Here is a 23,066-nt window from a genome sequence, read left to right on the forward strand (position 1 = left end):
AGCTTGTCTGAGATTTTATAGGAACATAATTCCGGCGTGATATATAACTATTTTATACATAACAGACGGCAGCTCTGAGGTACTGTAAAACGACTTAATTTAGTGTTGTGCCTGGAATTGAGAGTCCATGTCCCAGCCATGGACTACATGAGAGATCTTAGTCTATTTTCCATTGCTCTAACAGAATTCATAAGGCTGTATTGTTTATTCAGAATAAGTTCTAGAAAATGGAGATCTAAGATCTTGGGCCCATTTCTGGTAAAGGCCCTTTTTCTATTGTGCTCTCTCTTCTGTATCCTAAAACATCAGTTGATACCACAGAATGAGAGATACTCAACCTAAAGTGTTTTTATAGCAAATCCACTCTAGAGGTAACCATTAGCATATTAAGTCATTCATAAATGAATAAATGAATGGATTTAGGATGACCTAGTTGTTTCTTATAGATACCATGGTGCCATACTTCTTAATGCCACCCAATGAACTTTATGTTTTAATGGAGCCATTGAGATTATAGCACAGGGGTAGCTCAGTTGGCAGCCTGCATAGGAGCAAACTGTCTGGTTTCCTGTGTGGCTATATGTAGGTGTTAGCCTTCTCAGCTGATGTTCTATTTCTAAACACCTGTGAGTCCATTCTTCTCTCTCATGTTCCTTTCCCTTATGTATAACCTGCCAGCTAGGTCTACCAGGTAGTGACTTCCAAACTTCATGGAGGGAAGGAATCTAGGGGCAGCCTTAAAGAGCTCATGTTCTCAAACTTCAGTCGCAGGAGATCTGAATCAGTAGATAAAGGTGAGCTCTGGCCGCAGCAGCTCACCTTCAAATTCTTGCCCTTCTCTTGTTCTTATTACTCTTGGGCAACTATACTCTGCCAGCAGAAGTCAAATCACAGACAGACTCAAGTCTAAAAGAGAAATTATTTTCAAGAGAAAAACTTTGATGCCAATCTGCCACCCTGCCTCCCCGTCGTCCCCCCCCCGCCCCGTATTCCCCAGACTCAGCAGAAGGTTCAGTCTTGAAATAACCTTCTTTTTAAACTCCCTTTGTCACATGACTCTATGTGGGGAGGGCAGGAATGTGGAGAGTGGCTCTTTTCAGTTTCTTATCAGACTCAATTAAATAGAAAATGAAAAAAGGAAAACACACAGTGCTAGAGATAGGAACTCCCCTGGCAAAGCATGAGGGGACAGACAGAAAGGAAGGACATTTGTGCAGAAATGAGACAAGCAAAGCCCTTGAAGGTATATGCAAAGCAGTTCCTTGCAAATGGAGAGAAACAGAGCAGTGCTTTGTCTTCTGAAGATATCCTGACTACTGGGCATTTGTATGTCAGCCCCTCAAGTGTGTGGCTTTATTTTAATAGCATCACCACTGAAGATGATCTATAGAAAGACCTCGTCACAAAGGGAATGCTCTGCTGCTCATTCTGAATGAAGCAAGAGAAGCCATGGTGATCATTCGTTCATACAACACACATTTATCTAGTGGATGAGGTCACCAGCCTCATGAACTTTCCAGTTGATGGAGAGACAACTGCCCAGAAAGTAGTAATTCTAAGTGTCAATTGCTGAGACAGGAGGTACAAAAAAAGAGGGAAGGATAGAGGTGAGGGTCTTCCCACACTGCAGGTGAGGATGGATTTCAAAGGAAGTGAGATTTCAAGGATGCCTCTGGAGAGGTCTAAAGGAGCTAGGTAAGAGTGAGCGAGAATGGAATATCCGTGGGCTGGAGATGAGATGGTGTGAACCAGGTTTGGGAACTGAGAGTAGTTCTGAATGGCTATACAAGCTGGGAAGAGGTGGAGCTATAGGGTTAACTGACCCAGGACATGAAAATCTTTGTGTCCTGTATTTAGCCCTGTTTTCTTTATATTGCAGACTTCAAAAATTATTAAGTATTACTGTTCTGCTTGTCACAAACAGTATCTGACGGAAACATGAGACTAGAAAAGAGAAAAGGCTGTCCTGATCCTCAGAAGAGCTGGCTTGTAAGGTTGGCCTATGACTGGCTTCTGGTAACTTAAGTTCCCAGCACTGGTAGAAATCTTTCATTGAACTGATCAAGTGGCCTTGCTACGGCTAGATTGTGCAAACAACCAGATTGTGCTGGTCAGTTTTAACTGCTACCTTGTCACAAACTGGATTCACCAGGGAAAGTGTCTTAATTCCGAATTCTCTTTATCTGGTTGGCCTGTATACTTGTCTGGGGAGGACTGTCTTGATTGATAGCTGCTGTAGGAAGACACAGCTCATTGTGGGTAGTACCATTCCCTAGGCAGAGAGTCCTGAAGAATATGAGAGAGTAAAACCCTAGCTGAGAGGAAGCAGACAAGTAAAGATTCATGCATTATAGGCTCACTTTGATCTTAACAGTGAAACTGCCATGACTTCCCTGAAATAATAAACTAACCAGAAAATATAAGTAGAAAAACTTCAATTTTCCTTAAGTTGCCTTTTGTCGAAATCTTTCTCAGAAATGAAGCCGCAATAATGACTTCTACCAAAAACCCAAATCCTCTGACACTCTGGAACTTGAACACACCATAGGTCGCAGGTGATTATGCCTCTAGATCCCTACAAACCCAGACCTTGTATGCTTAGTCTTTCAGGAATTTCCCTCAGATGGGACACTGTGCATATGTACTGTGTTCTCATAGCTGAGGATGATGGTGCTGTGTGAACCTTCATGAAAGAGAAATGTTATGCTTGGGACACTGTTCCCAGAAGGCTCATGTATTGAATCATCGGTTTCCAGCACAAAGAAGTATTTTAGGAGGTTGTGGATGCTCTAGAAAATGAAGCCTTACTGGAGGAAGTAGGTCATTATGAAGGGTTCTTGGAGACCTGTTATGTAGGCCTTGTCCTGTTGAGCTCTCTGCTACCTGATCGGCCATGAAGTGAAAAGCGACACACTCCTGCCACCATGATGCCCTTCCTAAGTGTTTAGGGCCAAGTGATGATGGAGTGACATCTCTGGAAAGAGGAGCTCAAATAAATCCTTCCTCCTTTAAGTTATTTCTGTGAGCTATCTGATCATAGCAATGAAGAACTGATGCAAATGGGAAAAAAGTGTAAGAAAGCCAGCAAATGAATCGCTTCAGACCCCCTCACTTTCCTCTCCACACCTATGCATATCCTCATTACAGACCTGTGACAAATCTTTGTCATGAGTCCTTCCAGCAGGTTGTCTCAGAGACGGGAGGTCTCAATGTCCCCTGACAGGCATGGTGTGGATATTTAGCTATATTTATTGAATTAATAAATATAAATATAAATCTGAATTAAAAATAAATGCAGAATCAGCAGGTAGAAGTATTTTCTAGGAATAGTAACATGTCCGTAATGCCATTCCTAAGGCTCAGTCAAGACGATTGAAGAACCAAAATCATCCTAAGGACTGGAGTGGTGGTGCATACATTTAATCCTAATGCCTGGGAGGCAGAGGATCTCTGTGAGATAGAGGACAACCTGGTTTACAGAGTGAGCCCCAGGATTATGTAGAGTCTCTGTCTTTAAAAAAAAAAATTAAAAGAAAAAAAGTCACCCTTTGCTGTGGAACAAGCCTTTTCTACACTATGACTATGTATTACTCTCATTGGTAGCTAGGCTGGAAGTTTGGTGGAAAAACCAAACTGAGAATGATGGGAAGAAGGTGGACAGAGTGAGAGAAGCCACCAGCCCACCACTGAGCAAACATGATGTGTAGAAAATGAGGTAACAAGCTATGAACCATGTGGCAAAGCATAAATAGAAATATAGGTTAATTTAAGTGTAAGAGTTAGCTAGTAACAAGCCTGAGCTACTGACCAGGCTTTTATAACTCTGAGTCAGTTGTTTGGGACCAGGTGGATGGAAATTCCTTTTATAATTCTGGACCCAAAGCAAACAGAAGTATTACTTTTTGTATTGTTTATATGTAATATTTGTATGTGTGTGTGTATGTGTGTGTGTGTATGTGTGTGTGTGGTAAGTGAGGGGTATCTGTGTATACCAGAACTTGTTTAATCACTTTCAACTCTCACCATACTCTGTTGTAATGATGCTGCTATTTCTGCTCTATGTAGAACTGACCCAAGGACTTTGTGCATGCTTGGCAAACACTCTGCCACTGATCAAAGCCCGCCATCTCTCTGAATTACTCTTGACTTTAACCTTCAAATGACAATGATGTGTCCATTTTAAGGTGTGTAGAAATCAGGAGTTCCCAGCTTCTGGGCAGTTTCAAATCACACAGTTCAGAAGGGTTTCAACAGCAGCGGGATACCGTGGAATGTTTATAGCATCACAGGAACTACTGTTTTTCTTTTCTTGATTAAGTGGAGAGATGCTTAATTGTCTAACCCCTGGGGAGCTCAATGAAACTGCATTATCATAGTGCAATACAGTAATGCACATAGCTTCTCTTGTTACATTAAAAGTGCATTAGTGATGATATAGATGCATGAAAATGCTGTAATAAAGAAAGCCATTACTTTGTATGCTAACTCAAAAATAAATTAAAAAGTGCATTGATATTTATGGCATGACTGCCACGTACTAGGTCCTTTGACATAATGTATCTCAGAAAATTTGAACAATTGAAAGAAATTCTCTGTCTTTTATTGAGCTTCAGATGGTATCCAAAGAAAATTATATCTTACCAGAAAAGCCTTGGGTTACTTAGGGCTCACCTTCAGTTTCCAGAGGTCCTTGGAGATCTGCCCTTGGACTGAGGACCTGCTGAGCAGAGCCTTCAGATAGACTCATAGCTCCATCTCATCATCTGTGTCTTCATCTGGACCAGGAGAATGGCTCCCTACTCTCTCTTTAACCTTGCAGTCTTCCCTGCAGTTTAGAAGCACAGAACACCACCTCCAACCCTGATCGGCTTGCTTTTGTCCTGTGTTTCTTGTCTAATTGAAGAATATTTACAGCTCACAAGTAGACTTTAATATTTAAGGTCCGCTGGCAGGCACAGTTCCTAAAAGCTGGCCAGCAGCACTACCACAGGAGTTTTTTCCTCAGGCCGCTGATGTTGCTTTTATCCCTGCTTTGTTGTCTTTCTGTCCTTTATTTTTCTATTTCTCTTCTCTTACCCATCCTGTTAGAGTCTTCTCTCAGCTGACCAGAAGTACTTACTTTAATACTTGTACATGGGGAGTTCTGTATTTTATGTCCCTTTCATAATTCTGAAAATGAGACTTTTTTTTCATTGTATTTCTCTGTTCACAACTACTTAGCAGAAATCTCCTTTTGTTCGCATGAGTCTATAATCTCTTACGTTTGAGCAGGAATATTACATTTGCTTGACTTTGTTCTTCTGGGTCACTTGCAGGGTCAGTTAATGTAAGATATATTTTCCATCTTAGAATTGATTAGTTGCCAACAAATTTTAGTACTAAACAAAACATGTTATCTATGTTTGCCCTCTGTTTAGAGATTTAATGCAGTCTTGTAAGATTTGGTGGTGCTGGCAACATCATTAGTTCTAGAACAAAGCTTCTGAGAACATACAGGTTATATGAATGAGAATGAACCCATAGGCTCATGTGTTTGAATATGCTGTGCCTAGTTGGTAGAGCTGTTTGGGAAGAAGAAGGAGGTGTGGCCTTTTTGGAGGAGCTGTATCACTGGGGCTGTGGACTTTGAGGTTTCAAAAGCCCAGGCCATTCCCAGTTAGCTCTCTCTCCCTCTGCTTTCTGTTTGTAGTTTGAGATGTAAGCTCTTAGCTGCTACTCCAGCCAACCTATCTGCTGCTTGGTGCCATGCTGCCCTGCTATGGTGGGCCCTTATCCCTCTGTAACCTCTTCCTTATGTGAGTTGCCTTGTTCATAGTGTTTTTATCACAACAGAAGGATAACTAAGACAGAGCTTAGTAGGAGAACATTTGATTATTTTTCCTTTTTGGAGAGAATTGTCCCTTCTACTTTGTGACCTTTGGCATTCTCTGTTTCAGACTTCCAGAGAGACGGTCTTTCCGAGCCTACACAGCTGTTCTGTATTTTGATCCTCGAATGAGAATATTTATTCAAGCCAAAAGAGTTCAGACAAAGCACTTATGTTACTCCCTTTACAAACCCAGGTAACATGCTTCGTTTTGATTATTTTCTTGGAGATTTTACATGTACTATTGATAGAACTCCTCACATTCTCAAGAGAAAGACAGCGACTGGTGGTAGGCATTTCACAGTGCTCTCAGGAAAGACTAAACACTGCAGGGAGCATGCTAAGTTTGATAAGGACCCTTAATAGGAATTGCTTATTCACTGTAGGGTGTTAGTTGTGATAGTTTCCATGCCGAGAACACAGTTGGATGTGTTTTCTGTTTGCATAGCATATTTGAACTATTAGGCTTCATGCAGTATTATTACATATAATGATGTTCTTCAGGATGAGCTTATATGATAGTGTTACCGTAGGATTTTTAACACTTAATGGTGACACAGGTGTCATCGTGTTGCCTGTACACTCTATGGGTGATGACACAGTCTCCAGACTATAATACAGTATCTCTATCATTAAGCAACATTTATGTATGATATTCATATAGAATGAGCAGATATAAAATACCTGGTCCATTTATCACATATATGTACATGTATATATGTCCATTTATCACATATATGTACACATATATATAGTCTTATGTTTTGTTATGTTTATTTTATTATTTTTTGTGCATGGGTATTTTTGCCCGCATGTATGTCTATGTACTACTTGCCTGCAGGACCCACTGAGGTCATAAGAGGGCATTGGATCAATGGAACTAAAGTTAGAGACAACTGTGAGCTGCCATATGGGTACTAGGAATTGAATCAGAGATGCTTAGTTATTCCTCCAGCTCCTTATTTGATATACTTTAATGTAAACATTAAGCTTGACTTTTCACGATATGGAATCAGTCTTGCTCAACTCTTCATGCAGTAACAATGGTCTTTTCTTACTTTTGCTGTATTTTCTGGATCCTCATTAATTTGTACAAGAGATTAGCATAATCGTGGATCAGACTGGGGTGGTAACAAAGAGGAATAATTCTCACTTAAGGAGTTTGCCATCCACTGGGAGAAACAGTGCTTGTATACTGGGTAAATATGTACATTTTGCCTATTTATTTTCTGCAGTGCTTCTTTGGGGTTTTGTTTGGTTGAAATCATCATTGGTGTTAGAGATATGCTCAAAGTGCAAATCTTCTGACTCTGGTTTTTTTTTTTTTTTTTTTTTTTTTTTTTTTTTTTTTTTTTTTTTTTTTTTTGGTTTTTCGAGACAGGGTTTCTCTGTGGTTTTGGAGCCTGTCCTGGAACTAGCTCTGTAGACCAGGCTGGTCTCGAACTCACAGAGATTCGCCTGCCTCTGCCTCCCAAGTGCTGGAATTAAAGGCATGCGCCACCACCGTCTGGCCTGACTCTGTGTTTGTTGTTGTTGTTGTTTTAAATCAGTACAAATTTGTTGCTCCTTCACCTACATCACATTAACTTTAGATAAAAGACCTTCACCATCTATTATGTTGTCATGGTGTCTTGAAAAGTAAGCATCTAGCCTGGGGTTTTCAAATTCCTCATAGAGATGTAATTTTATTTTATTTTTTTATTTTTATTTTTTTATTTTTATTCTTTTTTAATTAAAATTTCCACCTGCTCCCCGTTTCCCATTTCCCTTTCCCTCCTCCCACATATTGCCCCCTCCCCCCACTCCCCTCCCCCTTTCCCCACTCCTCTTCTCCTGCCCCCACTCCATTCCCCCTCCCTCTCGATACTGAAGAGCAGTCCAAATTCCCTGCCTTGCCGGAAGACCAAGGTTCTCCCTCTTCTATCTAGGTCCAGGAAGGTGAGCGTCCAAACAGGCTAAGCTCCCACAAAGCCAGTTCATGTATTAGGATCGAAACCTAGTGCCATTGTCCTTGGCTTCTCATCAGCCTTCATTGTCCGCCATGTTCAGAGAGTCCAGTTTCAACCCATGCTTATTCAGTCCTAGTCCAGCTGGCCTTGGTGGGCTCCCAATAGATCAGTTCCACTGTCACAGTGGGTGGGTGCACCCCTCATGGTCCTGACTTCCTTGCTCATGTTCTCCCTCCTTCTGCTCCTCATATGGACCTTAAGAGCTCAGTCCGTTGCTCCAAATTGGGTCTCTGTCTCTATCTCGATCCATCGCCAGATGAAGGTTCTAAGGTGATATGCAAGATATTCATCAGTATAGGATAGGGTCACTTCAGGTTCCCTCTCCTCAGTTGCCCAAGGTACCAGCTGGGGACATCTCCCTGGACACTTGCGAGCCCCTCTAGAGTCAAGTATCTTGCCAACCCTAAGATGGCTCCCTTAGTTAGGATATATATTTCTCTGCTCCTGTATCCACCCTTCCTATATCCCAACCATCCCATTCCCCCAAGCTCCCCCCATCCTCCCCTTCCTAAGAGATGTAATTTTAAAAGTACAGACCACATTGATTCTGTGCCCTCACTAAACAGCAGTGGACTTCTCACGAGCTTTAATTTTGCTATCTGTTTATACTGAAGATCATCTTTTAAAAGTAAAGTGTGCACAGGCTGAGACCATGTCGGGCTGTTCATTCCCTAGTAACTATCAGACATGTTTCCTTTCCGTCAGTCTCATTCTTGTGGCAGGTACGAAGAGTCTCATGGATCAATCAACTAGGCTTTTCAAATTATTCCTTTTAGTGGGTTTGGTTAAGAAAAATGTTCAAACCATTTGAAAGTGGATTTGTGTCCATTTTCTGAGTAATTTGAGTAAGCAAACTTTTATAATCTGAATTACTTTTGTTGACCAATTGTGGTTCCCATCTTTGTATGTTTGCACTCACCTTCTGAAGTGACATTCATGCATTCTTATGTGCTGGTGTCACCAGTGACTTTCCTTCAACATACTCTCACCCGTGTTTTCACTAGATCTGATTGTAGATGGTTATGAGCCACCATTTGTTTGGTGGGAATTGACCTCAGGACGTTCTGGAAGAATAACTAGTGCTCTTAACCACTGAACCGTCTCTCCAGCTCATGTGAATGCTTCTCAAATTCATAGTTGACCCTGCTGTAGTGGAGACAGATCATAGAAGCAGTGCCAGAAACAAGGTGTGAAGAGTTGAAGTTCAGGTAGCAAATATGAGGTAAATAACTGATAGACCAGCCTTTAGATTTTTAAAACTCTATATGTAAACATAGAACTGATAGTGATTTACATGAAAAAGTGATTAGGTACTGTAATTGCCCCAGAAGGTTGGTTTTTATTTCATAGGATGACATGGTTGCTAAATGTGGTTATGGAACTTAGTTGTAGAACAAGACAGTCATAGCTCCAGTCAACCATGTCTGTAGGAAGACATCCAGAATCAGATCCTTTTAATGCGACACATGCCACAGCATTACATCTCTTTCATGGAGAATAGCTCTGGACAAGACCATTGGTAGGCTTGAGGATGGAGGGGAGAACACACTGCTGGATGCAAACATGGAAGGCTGCCATGCAGTTGATACAATTCTGGGAGACAGACCTGGGATGCCTGAGCAGAAGACAGAGCTAGTCCACCATGATGCCGTTGGGCTGTTTCCATAGTGAAGGGATGCGTGTCTGACCTTTCCCCATTACTGCTTTTTACGAAGATATTCAAAGAATCAAGTCAAGGAAGCCCTTAAAGCTGCCTTGCCTTCACCTCACCCTAGCCACTGAGCTAAGAGGCCTGGCCCAGGGCCTATACTCATTCTGTTGCCTCAGATGAAGGACTAAGAAATGAAGAGCTAGGGGAGTCCATTCCTTCTCCAGTGGATGCTTTACTCCACCTCTTTTCCTCTGAGGTTTCATTAGCAGGGAGTGGAGGGATGCATAAAGAAGTACCAGCATGCTGGAGGCTTCCATTTCTGCAATGGAGATTTGAGTACTTATTTTTGTGTATATGAGATCGATCAGTTTTGCCACTTTAATATTTTAGAGATGCACACACAGAGTGTGTTTAAATTGTTCCAAACAATTCGAAAGTTGAAGTTGTCGACCAGTATGCAGATTGTCTGGGATTATTTCACTCAAAATTCAACCTATTACTGTAAATTGAGCAGTAATGCGGAGTTGGCACCTCTAGTGCCACCTTTAGTTCATACAAAAAAATGCTTGAATAGCTTAATTCACATTCTTTGAAAAATTGCTTCATTGTTTAAACAATATCCCCTTAATTTCATTTTTATTCTAAAATTTAATTTAACCTAAAATGAATGATTCAAACCCGATAAAGTATATGATTAGAACATGATTTTTAAAAGCAAATGATAATTTCAGGATATGGTCACCAATAATTGTATGCCTCCAAACTTAGGTTTGCTGTTCTCTGAGTATAGTAGAGACTAATTTGCACTACACCGAGGTTATAATTTGAATGAGCTATATAAGTGTAAAAGAAAATCAAAGTAACAGACTGATTAGAACTTCACCTTAGATTTTAGAGGTGTTTATTCTCAGTGGCCAATCTTAGCTTCTTTCAAAGTGGACATGGAAGTTAGGAACTAGAGCTACAAAGTTAAATCTTAGAATAAATGCCAATTGAACCATTGCAGTGCAAGCATACAGGATGGCAATTGTTTTTGCTGTTGCTGTGTCTTTTGTTTTGGTTGTGCTAGAGCAAGATCCCACGTCTTTGGATGTTCTAAGTAAGCATTCTCTTACTGAGTCACACAGCCAGTCTGTCTCTGAGTTTCTGTCACTAAGAAAACATACCATGACCAACAGCAAGTTGGGGAGGACAGGGATTGTTTCATTTAGAAATCCAGGTAACCATCCATCACTGGGTGAAGTCAGGGCAGGAACTCAAGCAGGGTAGGAACCTGGAGGCAGGAACTGATGCAGAAGCCATGGAGAGCTGCTGTTACTGGTTAGCTCTTCATGACTTGCTCAGCCTGCTTTCTTGCAGTACCCAGGATTACTAACCCAAGGGTGGCATTCTGGAATCACTCACCATGGGTTGAGCAGCCACTAATTAAGCAAATGCCTACAGGCCAACTTGCCCAATCTTCAGGAGACATTTTCTCCCTGAAGTTTTCCCCCTCAGATGTCAAGGTGACAATAAAGCTAGCAAGCACACCATCCGAGCATTTAGTTACTTTAAAAATATTTGCTTTTTCCTGTTAGTCACGCATCAAATTTTACAAGTTTTTCCACATTATGAGAAGGAAAGCAATCTTCTCTAAAACACACACTAGAGAGTTTAGACTACTAAAACACATATTGTGAACATATACAATGTTTATATATATATATATATATATATATAAAAACAATGTTGATTGCTTTAAGTTCTTTTAGATGTGTTAAAATCTCACTTCCTGTAACAACCCTGTGCTACCATTGATAGTAAGACAGCTTTGATACCTTTGCGGTCATTCAGCTACAGATGAAATGGATTTGCTGCAAATGTGACTGCCTCAACCTTACACTCATATAAGGAGTATAGACTGACCTGTACCCAGGCAGAAAGACTCAGGGAAGTCCAGTTCAGCATTTGATCATGAAGCTGCTGCGTCTTGTGTCCGTCTGGACTGCATCTGTTTAGATAATGGAAGATAATCATCAATAAACTGTAAAGAGACTCCAGTTTCCAGCCATTTAATTGTGTTATGACCTGTTTGTATCAGCAATCACTGAAGAATTTGCATTATTTCTTACATTGTTTAAAGTTACTGTATAGGGCTGGAGAGACTGCTCAGTGGGTCATAGCTGCCATTCCAGAGGACCAGAGTTCAGCTCCTACCTACCTCCCATGGTGGGAGGCTCACAACAACTTGTTAACTAACTTCTGGAAATCTGATATCCTCTTTGGGTCTCTGCTGGTACCCACAGACATGCGACATATACATGGGCACATACCTGTAAATAAAAATAAAAACAAATCTTAAAAAAACTCTTAAAAGTCAGAATCTATAAAAGCCTTTCTAGATGAGACCATAATTTAATGAGTGTTGCCAACGGGTTGCTAGCCTCCTTCTGTAGGAAGCATGTTAGTAAGTACATACGCATATTTGCATATTCTTTTTTTCCCTTTAATTTAAAAACTCTCAAAAACGGTGACATAGATGTGAGGCTCTCTTGGAAGAAGCCAGTGGCTCTCAATCTGGTTCGTGGGCTATAGATAACCACCCGGTACAATGCACATTTAGTGCAATGCACACTTAAGGCAGAGACAAACAATGATTGTCCTTGCTGGCTTACCCTTCAGATGGGCATCTCCTCCAGGAACACATTCTCAGATCCACTCAGAAGAAACATTTTACCAGCTCCCTGGGCAGCTCATAGTGCAGTCATGTTGACACTTACAATTAGTTGTCACACGCCTTTGTAAGCGAGATGTTGAGTGACTGGTGAGCTCGCGAGTCAATAGGAGTGCGAAGCAAAAGCCCAGAGCGAGACCTGTAGTGCTCTGGGCTTTCTCAAGCCTCACTAGTTTAGACTGTTTCCTTCTATGATGGTTCAACCCAAAATATAAGAGCCAGGTGCCAAGGATTCTCTCTGAATGCCTGTAACTTTAGCCACATCAAGTTTTTTCTTCTTGAGTTTTTCTTCTTGAGTTTTTTTATTAGCATGTGTTATTTGTAATGTAATGGATTTCATTATGACATCTTCATCCATGAACATGATGTATTCCAATCTTTATTGCTTTCTCTTGTCCTCTGTTAATCCCCTTTCTCTTCCCAAGCAATTCATCTTACCTTTGTGTCTGCGTGCGTGCATGTGTGCATACGTGTGTGCGTGCATCTGTGTGTGAGTGAATTTTCATTAGGGCTGTTTACAGGACCATGGGTGAGAACTTGTTTATCCCATTGATGAAAACAGATTTTTTTGTCCTAGTTTTCTCTGCTATTGCCATGATAAACAGCATGACCATGGGGAAGAAAAAGTTTGTTTCATGTCATATTTCCAGTGTACCATGAAGGAAGTTGGCACAAAAACCTGGAGGCAGGAACTGAAGCAGAGGCCAGGGAGGAAGGCTGCTTACTGTCGTACTCAGCCTGCTTTCTTACATTAACCAGAGCACTGCCCAGGGTGGCCCCATCCACAGTGTGCTGGGCCCTCCCACATCAATCACTAACTAGAATGTATAGTGCAGACATGCTCCTAGGCCATTCTGAAGGAGGATTTTTCTCCATTGAAGTTCCCTCTTTCAAATGACCATGACTCATGTCAACATCGACAACTATCCAGCTCACTCCTCTATCACCTGTTTTCTGTGTATAAATCCTCAAAGAGGGTTGTATCCCCATGAGCCCCTCCTACTTCCATAATAGGATCTTGTGCAGATCTTAGCAATTATGCACAGCTGCTTGTATCCAAGAGTGCAGCAGCCGTGCCATGCTCAGAAGTTAGCCACATGCTTTTCCTCCACCCAAGTTCTTTTGTACTTAACAGTCTTTCTGATTTCTCTGCACTGTTCACTGAGTCTTGGAGATAGTGTCATAGATGGGCTATTTATGTCTTGTCACTCAGAGTTATTTATTCTCTGTGCTTTGACAAGCTGTGAGTTTCTGCAGTCTCTGCTGACCACTGCAGAAAAGCTTCTCTGGCCAAAGCAGACAGTAGCACTATCCTGTGAGCATAAACATAGCTATTTAGAAGACAGTTTGACAGGCGCTTCGTGTTCATTTAGCAAAATAACAACAGCAGCTTGCCCATTAGGGCCAATCACTGCCCCAAGCTGTAGGCTTTCGGCCAGGTTTATGCTACCAGATGTGAATTCTGTCTCATGGAGCACTCACCAAGCCCAGTAAGAAAGCAGCTAGTTACTCCCCTAACAGACTCGCCACTATTGCACAAGTGGGCTCATCTTGCCTGGCTCGAGTCCACAGCTGTGTGACTATTGATGATAATTCTTCCCAGAGGCCTGCTTAGCCCCTTCCAGCACAGTCAAGGCTAGCCAGCAGGGAGGAAGCTTCCAGAACAGTTCCAGCTTGCTTTCTCAATGTCCCGTGACTAAAGCATGTGCCATCTTTAGCAACAGGGTCTTAGCAGCTTGTTCTTGTGGGCAACCAATGGCAGGAGCAAATGCCTATATTCTCCTGAGGAGCTTCTTTGATCAACAGCTGTTGGGAAGGTGTCCCTCAACTCTGATTTTATCCCTATTTTGCTTTCCTTGACTTCATAGGTTCATAGGTATATATATCAATTTCTTTTTCCTTGATTATTCTAGAATCAACTTGCTGTTCTGAAACAATTGAACTTAAAAATAGGCTACTTCATAAATACAGAAGAAAGTTGGACTTTTAGTAGGTCAAATGACTTTTTATGTGTTTTTCTGAGCACGTCGGGCAGAGATAATTGCTTGGGAACTGGGAGAAGCCATTTCTCAAGTGTCAGTGATGATCCGAGTGAGGGCTGTGTATATTAACCAGAAACTTTGACAAGGGAGCAGTTGGGTGATCTTGTCTTTCTTTTTTGAGAGTTCTTCTGTTTTACATGTATAAGTGAACACGAGTGGGAAGAGATTTTTTTTATCTCATTCTTGACTTGTAGTTTCCTGACTTTGAATTTTCCTGAAGTAAAATTACCACGCATTAAAAGGCAAGTGAGTTTTCATAGATATAAATTCTGCTAATGCACCAGCTGGGTGAAACTTGCTCATTGAACATTACTTTCTCAACAACTGCTTATCTCTGGAGTATATAGTCTTACTAAAGAATATTCTCTTATTAATGTACTTTGAAATGCTAATCTGACTTGATTATGTTCTTTTCCCCTTTCCAGAAAGTACCAGTATGCTACATCTTCTTTCAAAGGGAAGTTTAAAACTGAAGCTAAAGAGGCAGAAGAGGCAGCAAAAATGGGTATATGGATTTCTACGTCCAAATCACTAGAGTTCATCTGCTTAGCAAATATTAATTGAGCGCCCATTCTCAGGAAAACCCTGCTCTAGGCATTGGGGGTACTGTGATTGTCAGTCAAATGTAGCTCTTATCTCTAGAACCTAAAGTGCACTCTCCATCTCTGCTTTAATTCTGATATCATTTAATATCCTTCTTACATTTACCTACCAACCCTTATGTGTGCATGTGTGTGTGTATGTATGTGTGTGTATGCACACATATGTGTGTGTGTGTGTGTGTGTGTGTGTGTGTAGGTCAGAGAACAACTTCTAGGAGTCAGTTCTTGCCTTCAATGACGCAGGTTCTGGAGATCCTACTCAGATTGTTTAGGTTCATGGCAGGCACCTTTACCTGCTAAGCCATCGCAGTGAACTATAATTTAGTATCTTAAGTATGATTCCTGTACTAGTTAGAGTTAATATTGCTACGATGAAACACCAAAAGCAACTTTGGGAAGAAAGGGTTTATTCCCTTCTCTTTTCCATGTACCAGTTCTTCATCAAAAGCAGTGAGGGCAGGAACTCAACCAGGGAAGAAAGCTAGAGGCAGGAACTGATGCAGAGGCTCTGGCGGGTCCTGCTTACCAGCTTGCTCCAAGGGGTTGCTCAAATTGCTTTCTTATATAATTCAGAACACCAGGGTGGTCCTGCTTACAATGAAATAGTTTTTTCCACATCATCCACTGATTTAGAAAATGCTCTAAAGGCTTTCCTGAAGCCTGATCCTCTCGAGACATTGTCTCAATTGAGCTTCCCCATCTCACATGACTATAGATTGTGCTTTGTTGATATAAAGCCATCCAGCATAATTCCCAACATATTAGGAATTAATTGATATGTTAGAAACTCTGGATGCCATGATGCTATGTCAGGTTATGTTAAAGATGAACATTGCCTCTATTTGGGGAAGTACATTCACCCTTTCATTTGGACTTGGCTTGCTGGCCAGTGAGCTTTCTGGATCTACTTGTCTCTACCCCACAATGTTGGGGTTGTATAAACATGCAATCTCTCTCCACTTTCTATGGTGGTGGTTGGGATTCAAACCCAGATCCAGAGGCTTGCAGAGCAGGTATTATTGTCCACAACAGCATCTTTCATCTGTCTCAAATAGAAGAGTTAAAATGAGTAAGATCTCTAAGAGGAACACATGGTTTTCACTTTGTGGTCTCTGTGCCATCCATGGCGGTCATGGTTACAAGTATAGAAAACACGTGCTTAGCGATGGCTTGGAAGAATCTCTTTGTGTTAAAACTAACTGTTGTGCTTCTGTTTCCAGTGGAACTCAGGTTTAAAGAACTCCAAGTCAAAGTACACCAGCCCAACAGAATTTCTCTGTCTTCTGAAAAGGTACGACACACACAAAGCCATCCTTAGTGGCGAGGAACAGCACTTGATCCCCCCCCCCCTTCGTGTACCCTTGTCTCTGACCTCGTACTTTCTAAACTCAAATACAGACAGGATCCAAAGATGATGGAAGTTTTAGCACAGGTAAACAGATGAGGGGGGTGCAGAGACAGGAGAGAAGGGGGAAGGCTGAGGTGAGCAAAAATGAACAGAATTGGGGGTGAATTTCGAGCAGGGCGAAAGAACTTTACCGTCGATTTGTTTAAACTGAAAAGGAAAGCAATACAAGAAAAAGAAAAATAATAAAAAGATAGCAGGCAAATGTCTAGCCTAGGAAGCATCCTCAGAAATGTCTATTCAAATTATAGCTCTCCATGGACTCAGATAAATGGGGAAAGCAAGAAGAGGGCTAATAAGCAATCCTCCTTCCCAGTGCTAGGAATCATAGATCATAATTATGAATATTAATCACAGTGCTTCCAGCTTACAACACTCTTTTCTTATGAGTCGTCTTGCAGAGTTCATAAACAATCTCTGTAATCCATGTAATATGCGCACGAGGAAGGCTCGTTATAAAGAACTATAATTATTAATTATAGCATTCTGCAGCTAACATAAAAAAGAATATCGCTGCAAGATATGTACTGCAAGTCTGCTTTGACCAAAACCTTGGCGTAATGCATCCACTGTGGTGATTCATGAGGCACTGCAGGGATTTGCCTTCATGCAAAGAGATGAACAGGAATGGGAGGAGCAATCACTGCCTTTTACTTTCTCTATCACCTCTTCTACAGATTAAATAAATCTGTGCAATGGTGTGGCCTTAACTCTACAAGCCAGGCATCTGTCTAATAAAGTCTCAAGCCTATTCGTCATGCAGAAGGGGTGAGGAGAGGCTGTTGTGTGTTAGTGCGCCAAGCAAAGCAAAATCATGGCTTTCTCAAGATTTCTACATTCTTGCTTTCATTTTTAAGGAAAAAAAACCTATATTATTTTTATATTATTGTATTTTAAAATGTTGTTTCTAAAAGCATCAGTGCCCTTTGCCTTCTCCATATGGGAGCCAAGAGAAATGGAGTCTCATGGGCCAGGGTCTTGCTCCTGTCCCTGTGCCTCTGTCCTGTGATTGGTGAGTGCTCTGCCTGGGAGGGTAGGCTGTCTTTTGACCAGCTTGCTCTGTAGCTCTGAAGAGTCCTTGTTACTTTAGTGTAGAGAAGACACCGAAGCAGAGAGACCTGAACTGTTGACCTCCTACATGCTTCCAAGCATCTTAATATGAAATCCTTTGCACTTAGTCCCGCCTCCGCCCTCTCTAACTTGAGAGATAGCGAAAGTGGTATTCTGTCAGTGATGTAGCCACCGATAGTGCCATCATCAAGAGGTACCATCAGTCATATGCCATGAGTGAAGCTCTTTAAATGTCTGTTTTGGGGTTTTGTGGTTTTTTGTTTTGTTTTGTTTTTTTGAGACAGGGTTTCTTTGTGTAGCCCTGGCTATCCTACAACTAGTTCTGTAGACTAGGCTGCCTCCAAACCCATGGAGATCTGCCTGCCTCTGCCTCCCAAGTGCTGGGATTAAAGGCAAAAATGTCAATTCTTTTTTAAAAAGTATTTATTAGTACATGTTTTACATGATAACGAGTCTCATTGTAACATTTACATGCATTCATGTAACGCATTTTGATTCCATTCACCTCCATTGCCCTCTGTCTCCTACTGATGTCTTATCTCTTCCAGACAAGTCTCCATAAAAGCCTATTCTTAACTATGAGGACAGTAATAGCAAACTCTTCTTTTTCAGCCTCAATTAGAGGGAATGGAAACATACTAGAGATAAGTGGGGAGAAAGCAACTGTATCAGATTAAAAGAAAGACAGACTTTTGAATGACTTTGAACACTCTAAAAAAGAAAAAACCTGAGGAACCTATAAAGGGAACATTCGGGAAGTGTATGTTCAGAATTTGATAAGGAGGAGACATATTAGGAGGAATACTAACAAAAGTTATTACTGCCTTCCCCCCCTCCCCCGAAATATACCCCAGTGACTGCAAACTCCGGGGTTCCTGTTCCCTCAGACAAAAGTCAGGGTCTATATGCATTGAATAATTTACTCAAGTTTTCATGCAGTTTGTGTCAAAACCCTTCTACCACATATGGAGTAAAATGAAGGCAGAGTGGGATCTTAGAATGTGTGCAAAGAAAATAATAGAGGTAGGCTTAGTGTGGATTCTGGAAGCACTGGATTGTAGTCTGCTACTGTGTGTCTGTGGAGTTCCTACCAGGTGAACTGCGCTAGACAAGATGAGCTGTCACTGCTGCTCCAGAGCCTGGAGGTAGCAGGGAGTCAGCTCAGTTTGCATCAGCTCAGTGTCCCTATGCTCTTCTCAACTAAAATATCCTTCTCCAGGATGGATTACAGAAAGCTGGGGAAGATACAGAAACAAATCATGAAAGCCTTCGACAGAAACGGAGGTAAGGCTTACGGCTTTCTGTCTGTGAGGCCCTCCAGTGCTGGGTCAAGTTCTTATTTCTAAGTGTGCACATTTCGAGTTATTATGACAGTTTCTCTCTCTTAATGTGTGATGTATTATAATAGTAAATCTTAATATGGTGACGCTTCCCCAACCAAGACACACATTGAAAACACGGATGATGTTTTTTATTGACGTACACATTTGTGTCTATATAATGTTGGAGACAAGGCAGAAACACTCTCAGAATCTGACGGTTTAGACTTCATGAAGATGTCTATATAGAGACACAAGCAGGCAATCCCTCTACTGTGCCTCTGTCATCTGCCCTTACCTCTCTCTACGGCAGTGGTTCTCAGCCTTCTCAACGCTGCTGCCCTTTAACACAATTCCTCATGTTGTGATGTCCCAAAACCATAAAATCAGTTCTGTTGCCACTTCATAACTTTAATTCTGCTGCTGTTATAAATCGCAATGTAAGTATTTGTGTTTTCTGATGGTCTTAGACAACCCTGTGAAAGGCCATTTGATCCCCAAATGGGTCACGACCCACAGGTTTAGAGAGCTTTAGAGAGCTTAAAATTTAAAATGGGAAACAACGCTTGAAGGAAAGTGCCATTGATATGTATTTAAAATAAACATAAATTTAAGATGCTATGCATTTACCAGAATTATCTAAGTTTCATAGAAATTTTTATTGAAAACTAAGATTTCTAGTTTTTAGAAAGAAAACCTTTGTTGATAACTTGTTTCTAGCCATAGTGGAATGTATTAAAATTAACCTGTACTGACAAAAATGGCAGGTGCCTTGAACGGTTTTATTGGGATGCTTATTTTTCAAGTTAGCTTGCAATGTAATGGCGTCATGTCACACAAATGCTGTTTTCTCATTTTGTTTTAGAGAGGGTCTCACTGTGTAGCCATGGCTGGCCTAGAATTCACTATGTAGACTAGTTTGATCTCAGAATCACAGAGATCCACTAGCCTCTGCTTCCTCAATGCGAGGGTTAAAGATGTTCACTCCCATACCTGTGCTTTTTAACTCTGTAGACAATTAGCATGTCCTTTACTGCAGAATGATGATGTCACATCATCTAAGGCTCTGTTTCGAGGGCCTCACACTGTCAATCGGCATCCTAGTTTGTTGCAGAATTGGGATCACATAGTTAAGGCTTTCGAGAGAGGCTTTGATCTATATATTACCTTACGTAATATGTCATCACGTAACACATTAACGGACGTCAGCAGATCAACCTGTGAGAAAAGATCCCATTTGTTGTCACTTGGGGCTGAGAAAGGATGATTTGTTATACCTCTAGTCATTCCAAATTCATTTCTAAAGTCCTGTCTTGGTCTTCACCATATTCCATACATTTTCCCATGTTGCAGGTGCTACACAGTATTTAAGTTGCTCTTGGTTGCTTGGTTACTGTGAGTGTGAGCCACACCCATGTCTCACATCCAGGTGGTTTGCACAGCTCTAGCAGCCTCCCCGTCCCATGACTGTCTGTATCACATTCTGCTATTTCTCAGTTTCTGTTTTAGCACTTAATAGAAAAGCCACAGAAATATAAAGTATAATAAAAAATGAAATCAAACAAAGAAACAAGAACAAGTAGTGCCTAGCCTGTCTGTTGACACGTCATTCACTTCATTTAGCTTCTGAGCTTTGACGAATGTTGGAGAGTAAGCTAGAGATACATTGTTGGCACCGTTTAGTCTAAGCAAGTTATTTGGGAATTTGAGAACACACTGCAAGTGGGGAACACATGCCATGTCAGGAACTTTTTTTAAAGAGCCACGTTATCATTTTTCAATACTACTGTTATGATGGCTATTTCATATGTCAACTGGACTACATCTGGAACTCACTAAAACATAAACGTACACCTGCATGGGAATTTTTCTTCATTAAATTATGTGAACTGGGAAGATACACTTTTAATCCAGATCTTTTGAGGTGGAAAGATTCCCCCTTTAATATGAGCCACACCTCCTGCTGTCAGCCTATATGAAGGACATGGAAGAAGGAAGCTTGCCCTCTTTGCTTTCTTTTTCCTACTCTCACTGGCAAGTCCATTCTTCACTTGCATTAAGCCTATTTCTTTGGGATTTTGATGTATACTGAAGACCAGTTGAGACATCCAGTCTTGTGGCTCGAACAGCTACCACATTCTTTCCAGGAGTGTTTTTAGAGAACCAGAAGTGTAAGGATAGATTTTTAAAAAGTATCTGGAGCAGGCTTTCTAATTGGCCAACACCTACAGTTACTGAAGCCCCTTCTAGGAGCTCAGGGAGTAGTGACAGCCCAGGTAGGCGAACTGTTTTGTGAAGTTAAGGAAATAAATGCATTTGATTATCCTGATTTATCAACTGTAACAGGCAATGGATTTAGTGATTCTGTTGATAAAACTTTTGATAATTTGTGGAAAAACAAGGGAAATAATGATTCTGGTCAGTTGCTCCTAGCATCTCTGGGTAAATTGACAAAGGAAAAAAATGAGTTCCATGCTAAAATCAAGCAACTTCTCACATCTTAGAATCTGGTGAAGAACAACAATGAATTCATTGGTAACAATGACCAGCTCCAGATGTGCGTTAACAGTTTAAAGATTTCTATGTGTGTCCTGGAAGAGAGAATCGTCCCTCCAGCAGCCACAGATCTCAAGTTGTGAGAAATCAGTGAGAAGACTGGCTGAATTGCAGTGAACATTTAAGTCTTAACTTCAGAGGGTGTCAGTGGTTAAAGTAAGGACATTAATTGGTGAAGAATGGGATCCTGTAACTTGCGATAGAGATGTATGGGAAAATCTAATGAGACTGAGAACTTCGAATCTTCAGATTTTCAAGGGTTTATTTCATCCAAGGAAATAGTCTCTGCACTCTCAGCAGAACATGTAACCGCACCCCTGAAATATTGCCTTTTATACCTTTGACAAGGGAAATTAATCTTTTAAATTAGCAGTGACTTTCTCTGAAGGAGATGTCAGGCAAGACAACACAAATGTCCCTTAGGCCCCACAAATAGTTGCTCTAGATCCATAACCAGACTTAAGGCTTCCCGAGCAGAGGCAGAAAGTGTAGACCATGTGGAGGTGCATTACACACACCACTGTGAAACATGATCAATAAAAACTTAGAGAAATTGGGCTTCAACCTGAAGATCCGAAAAGCAAAACAACCAGCTGCTAACTCTTACCTCGACCTCAGTCCGAAATGGCGATCCTGCTTTCAGGAATGTCAGAATGAGACTGTGACTGAGAGCTGTCTCCTCCCATTTTATAATATTCCCGAGGGCTAGATTAAAGGCATGCACCACTGTGATTAGAGATATGCACCATTTGGTTTTTTATGGCAACTAGTGTGGCTACCGGGCTTAAAGGTGTGTTACCACTGCTTATAACACTGTCCAGTGGGGCTGTCTTACTCTCTGATTCTCAGGAAAGCCTTATTTATTAAAATACAAATGAAATGCCACTACATTACTGAAGAGCTAGATGAGTTTATTAATTCATTTAAGCAGAAGTTTGGGGAATGTGTGGGAAAAGAATTTAAGGGTGGGGGATAATGTTGGAAGGAACATAAAACTGGATTGGGCTGAATTCGTTGGTGTGGGCTCATTGTGTGGAGTTTCTAGGTTTACTATGGAAAACTATTTTTACACAGTTAAAAATAGTTGTCAAAAGTTTGAGTGACTAACTGGAAATTTTGTCAGAAGATGGCCTACTGAAAAGGAGTTGGAGATGCGCAATAACCCTTCGCTTAGTACTGATGAAAAGATTTGAAGACTCAGGGAAATGGCAACATTAGAATGGGTATGCTGTGTCAATCTAATCCTCCACTATGGAAAGGCTCAGAAGACATGCCCATCGCTAACGTCATAAGATGAAAAAGGGTGAGGGGATGCCAGCTCCTGGCCTGCTATTGGACCTTAGTGGAAACTGTAAGTGTGACAGTGGGCCACCAAATTGCCATGGGACCGGAGCTGCCCATCATGATCTGGGTATTATCTGACCCACTACGCCATAAATTAGGACTTTCACAGTAGCAATCCAATATCAAATATGTGATCTGGCCAGAGCGGGTCCCGAAGGCACAAACAGGTTACATGAAGAAACTGTCCAAATGCCTATGGTTTCTGCTCCTGTGAGTGCTGTATCCTCCCAGGCATGCAGATATAGCTGCAAGGACTGTGTCCTATGGTCAGTTGACTGAGGAAGAGAAGACTAGGGCCTAGTTTACTGCTGGCCCTGTAGGTTCTGCAGACACCACTCAGAGGTAGACAGCTGCAGCCTTACAGCCCCTTTCTGAAACAAGCCTGAAAGACACTGGAGAAGGGAAATCTTCACAGTGGGCAGAACTTTGGGCAGTACACATGGTCATCTATTTTGTTTGGAAGGTAAACGGCCAATCTCTTCGTTGGT

The 23,066-nt window shown here is 41.3% G+C and overlaps 1 protein-coding gene across 1 annotated transcript in view; it reads left to right on the forward strand.

The window, feature by feature from the left end:
• The window catches only part of Morc1 (MORC family CW-type zinc finger 1), a 163,113-nt gene that overhangs the window by 36,396 nt on the left and 103,651 nt on the right, over window positions 1–23,066 (forward strand). Inside the window, exons 9-12 of the mRNA XM_057764639.1 lie at window positions 5,937–6,062; window positions 14,707–14,786; window positions 16,104–16,174; window positions 18,579–18,643. Coding sequence (XP_057620622.1) covers window positions 5,937–6,062; window positions 14,707–14,786; window positions 16,104–16,174; window positions 18,579–18,643 — 342 coding nt within the window. The remainder of the gene's footprint in view (window positions 1–5,936; window positions 6,063–14,706; window positions 14,787–16,103; window positions 16,175–18,578; window positions 18,644–23,066) is intronic.

The sequence above is a fragment of the Chionomys nivalis genome, chromosome 3, assembly GCF_950005125.1.
Source record: "Chionomys nivalis chromosome 3, mChiNiv1.1, whole genome shotgun sequence".
NCBI lineage: Eukaryota > Metazoa > Chordata > Mammalia > Rodentia > Cricetidae > Chionomys > Chionomys nivalis.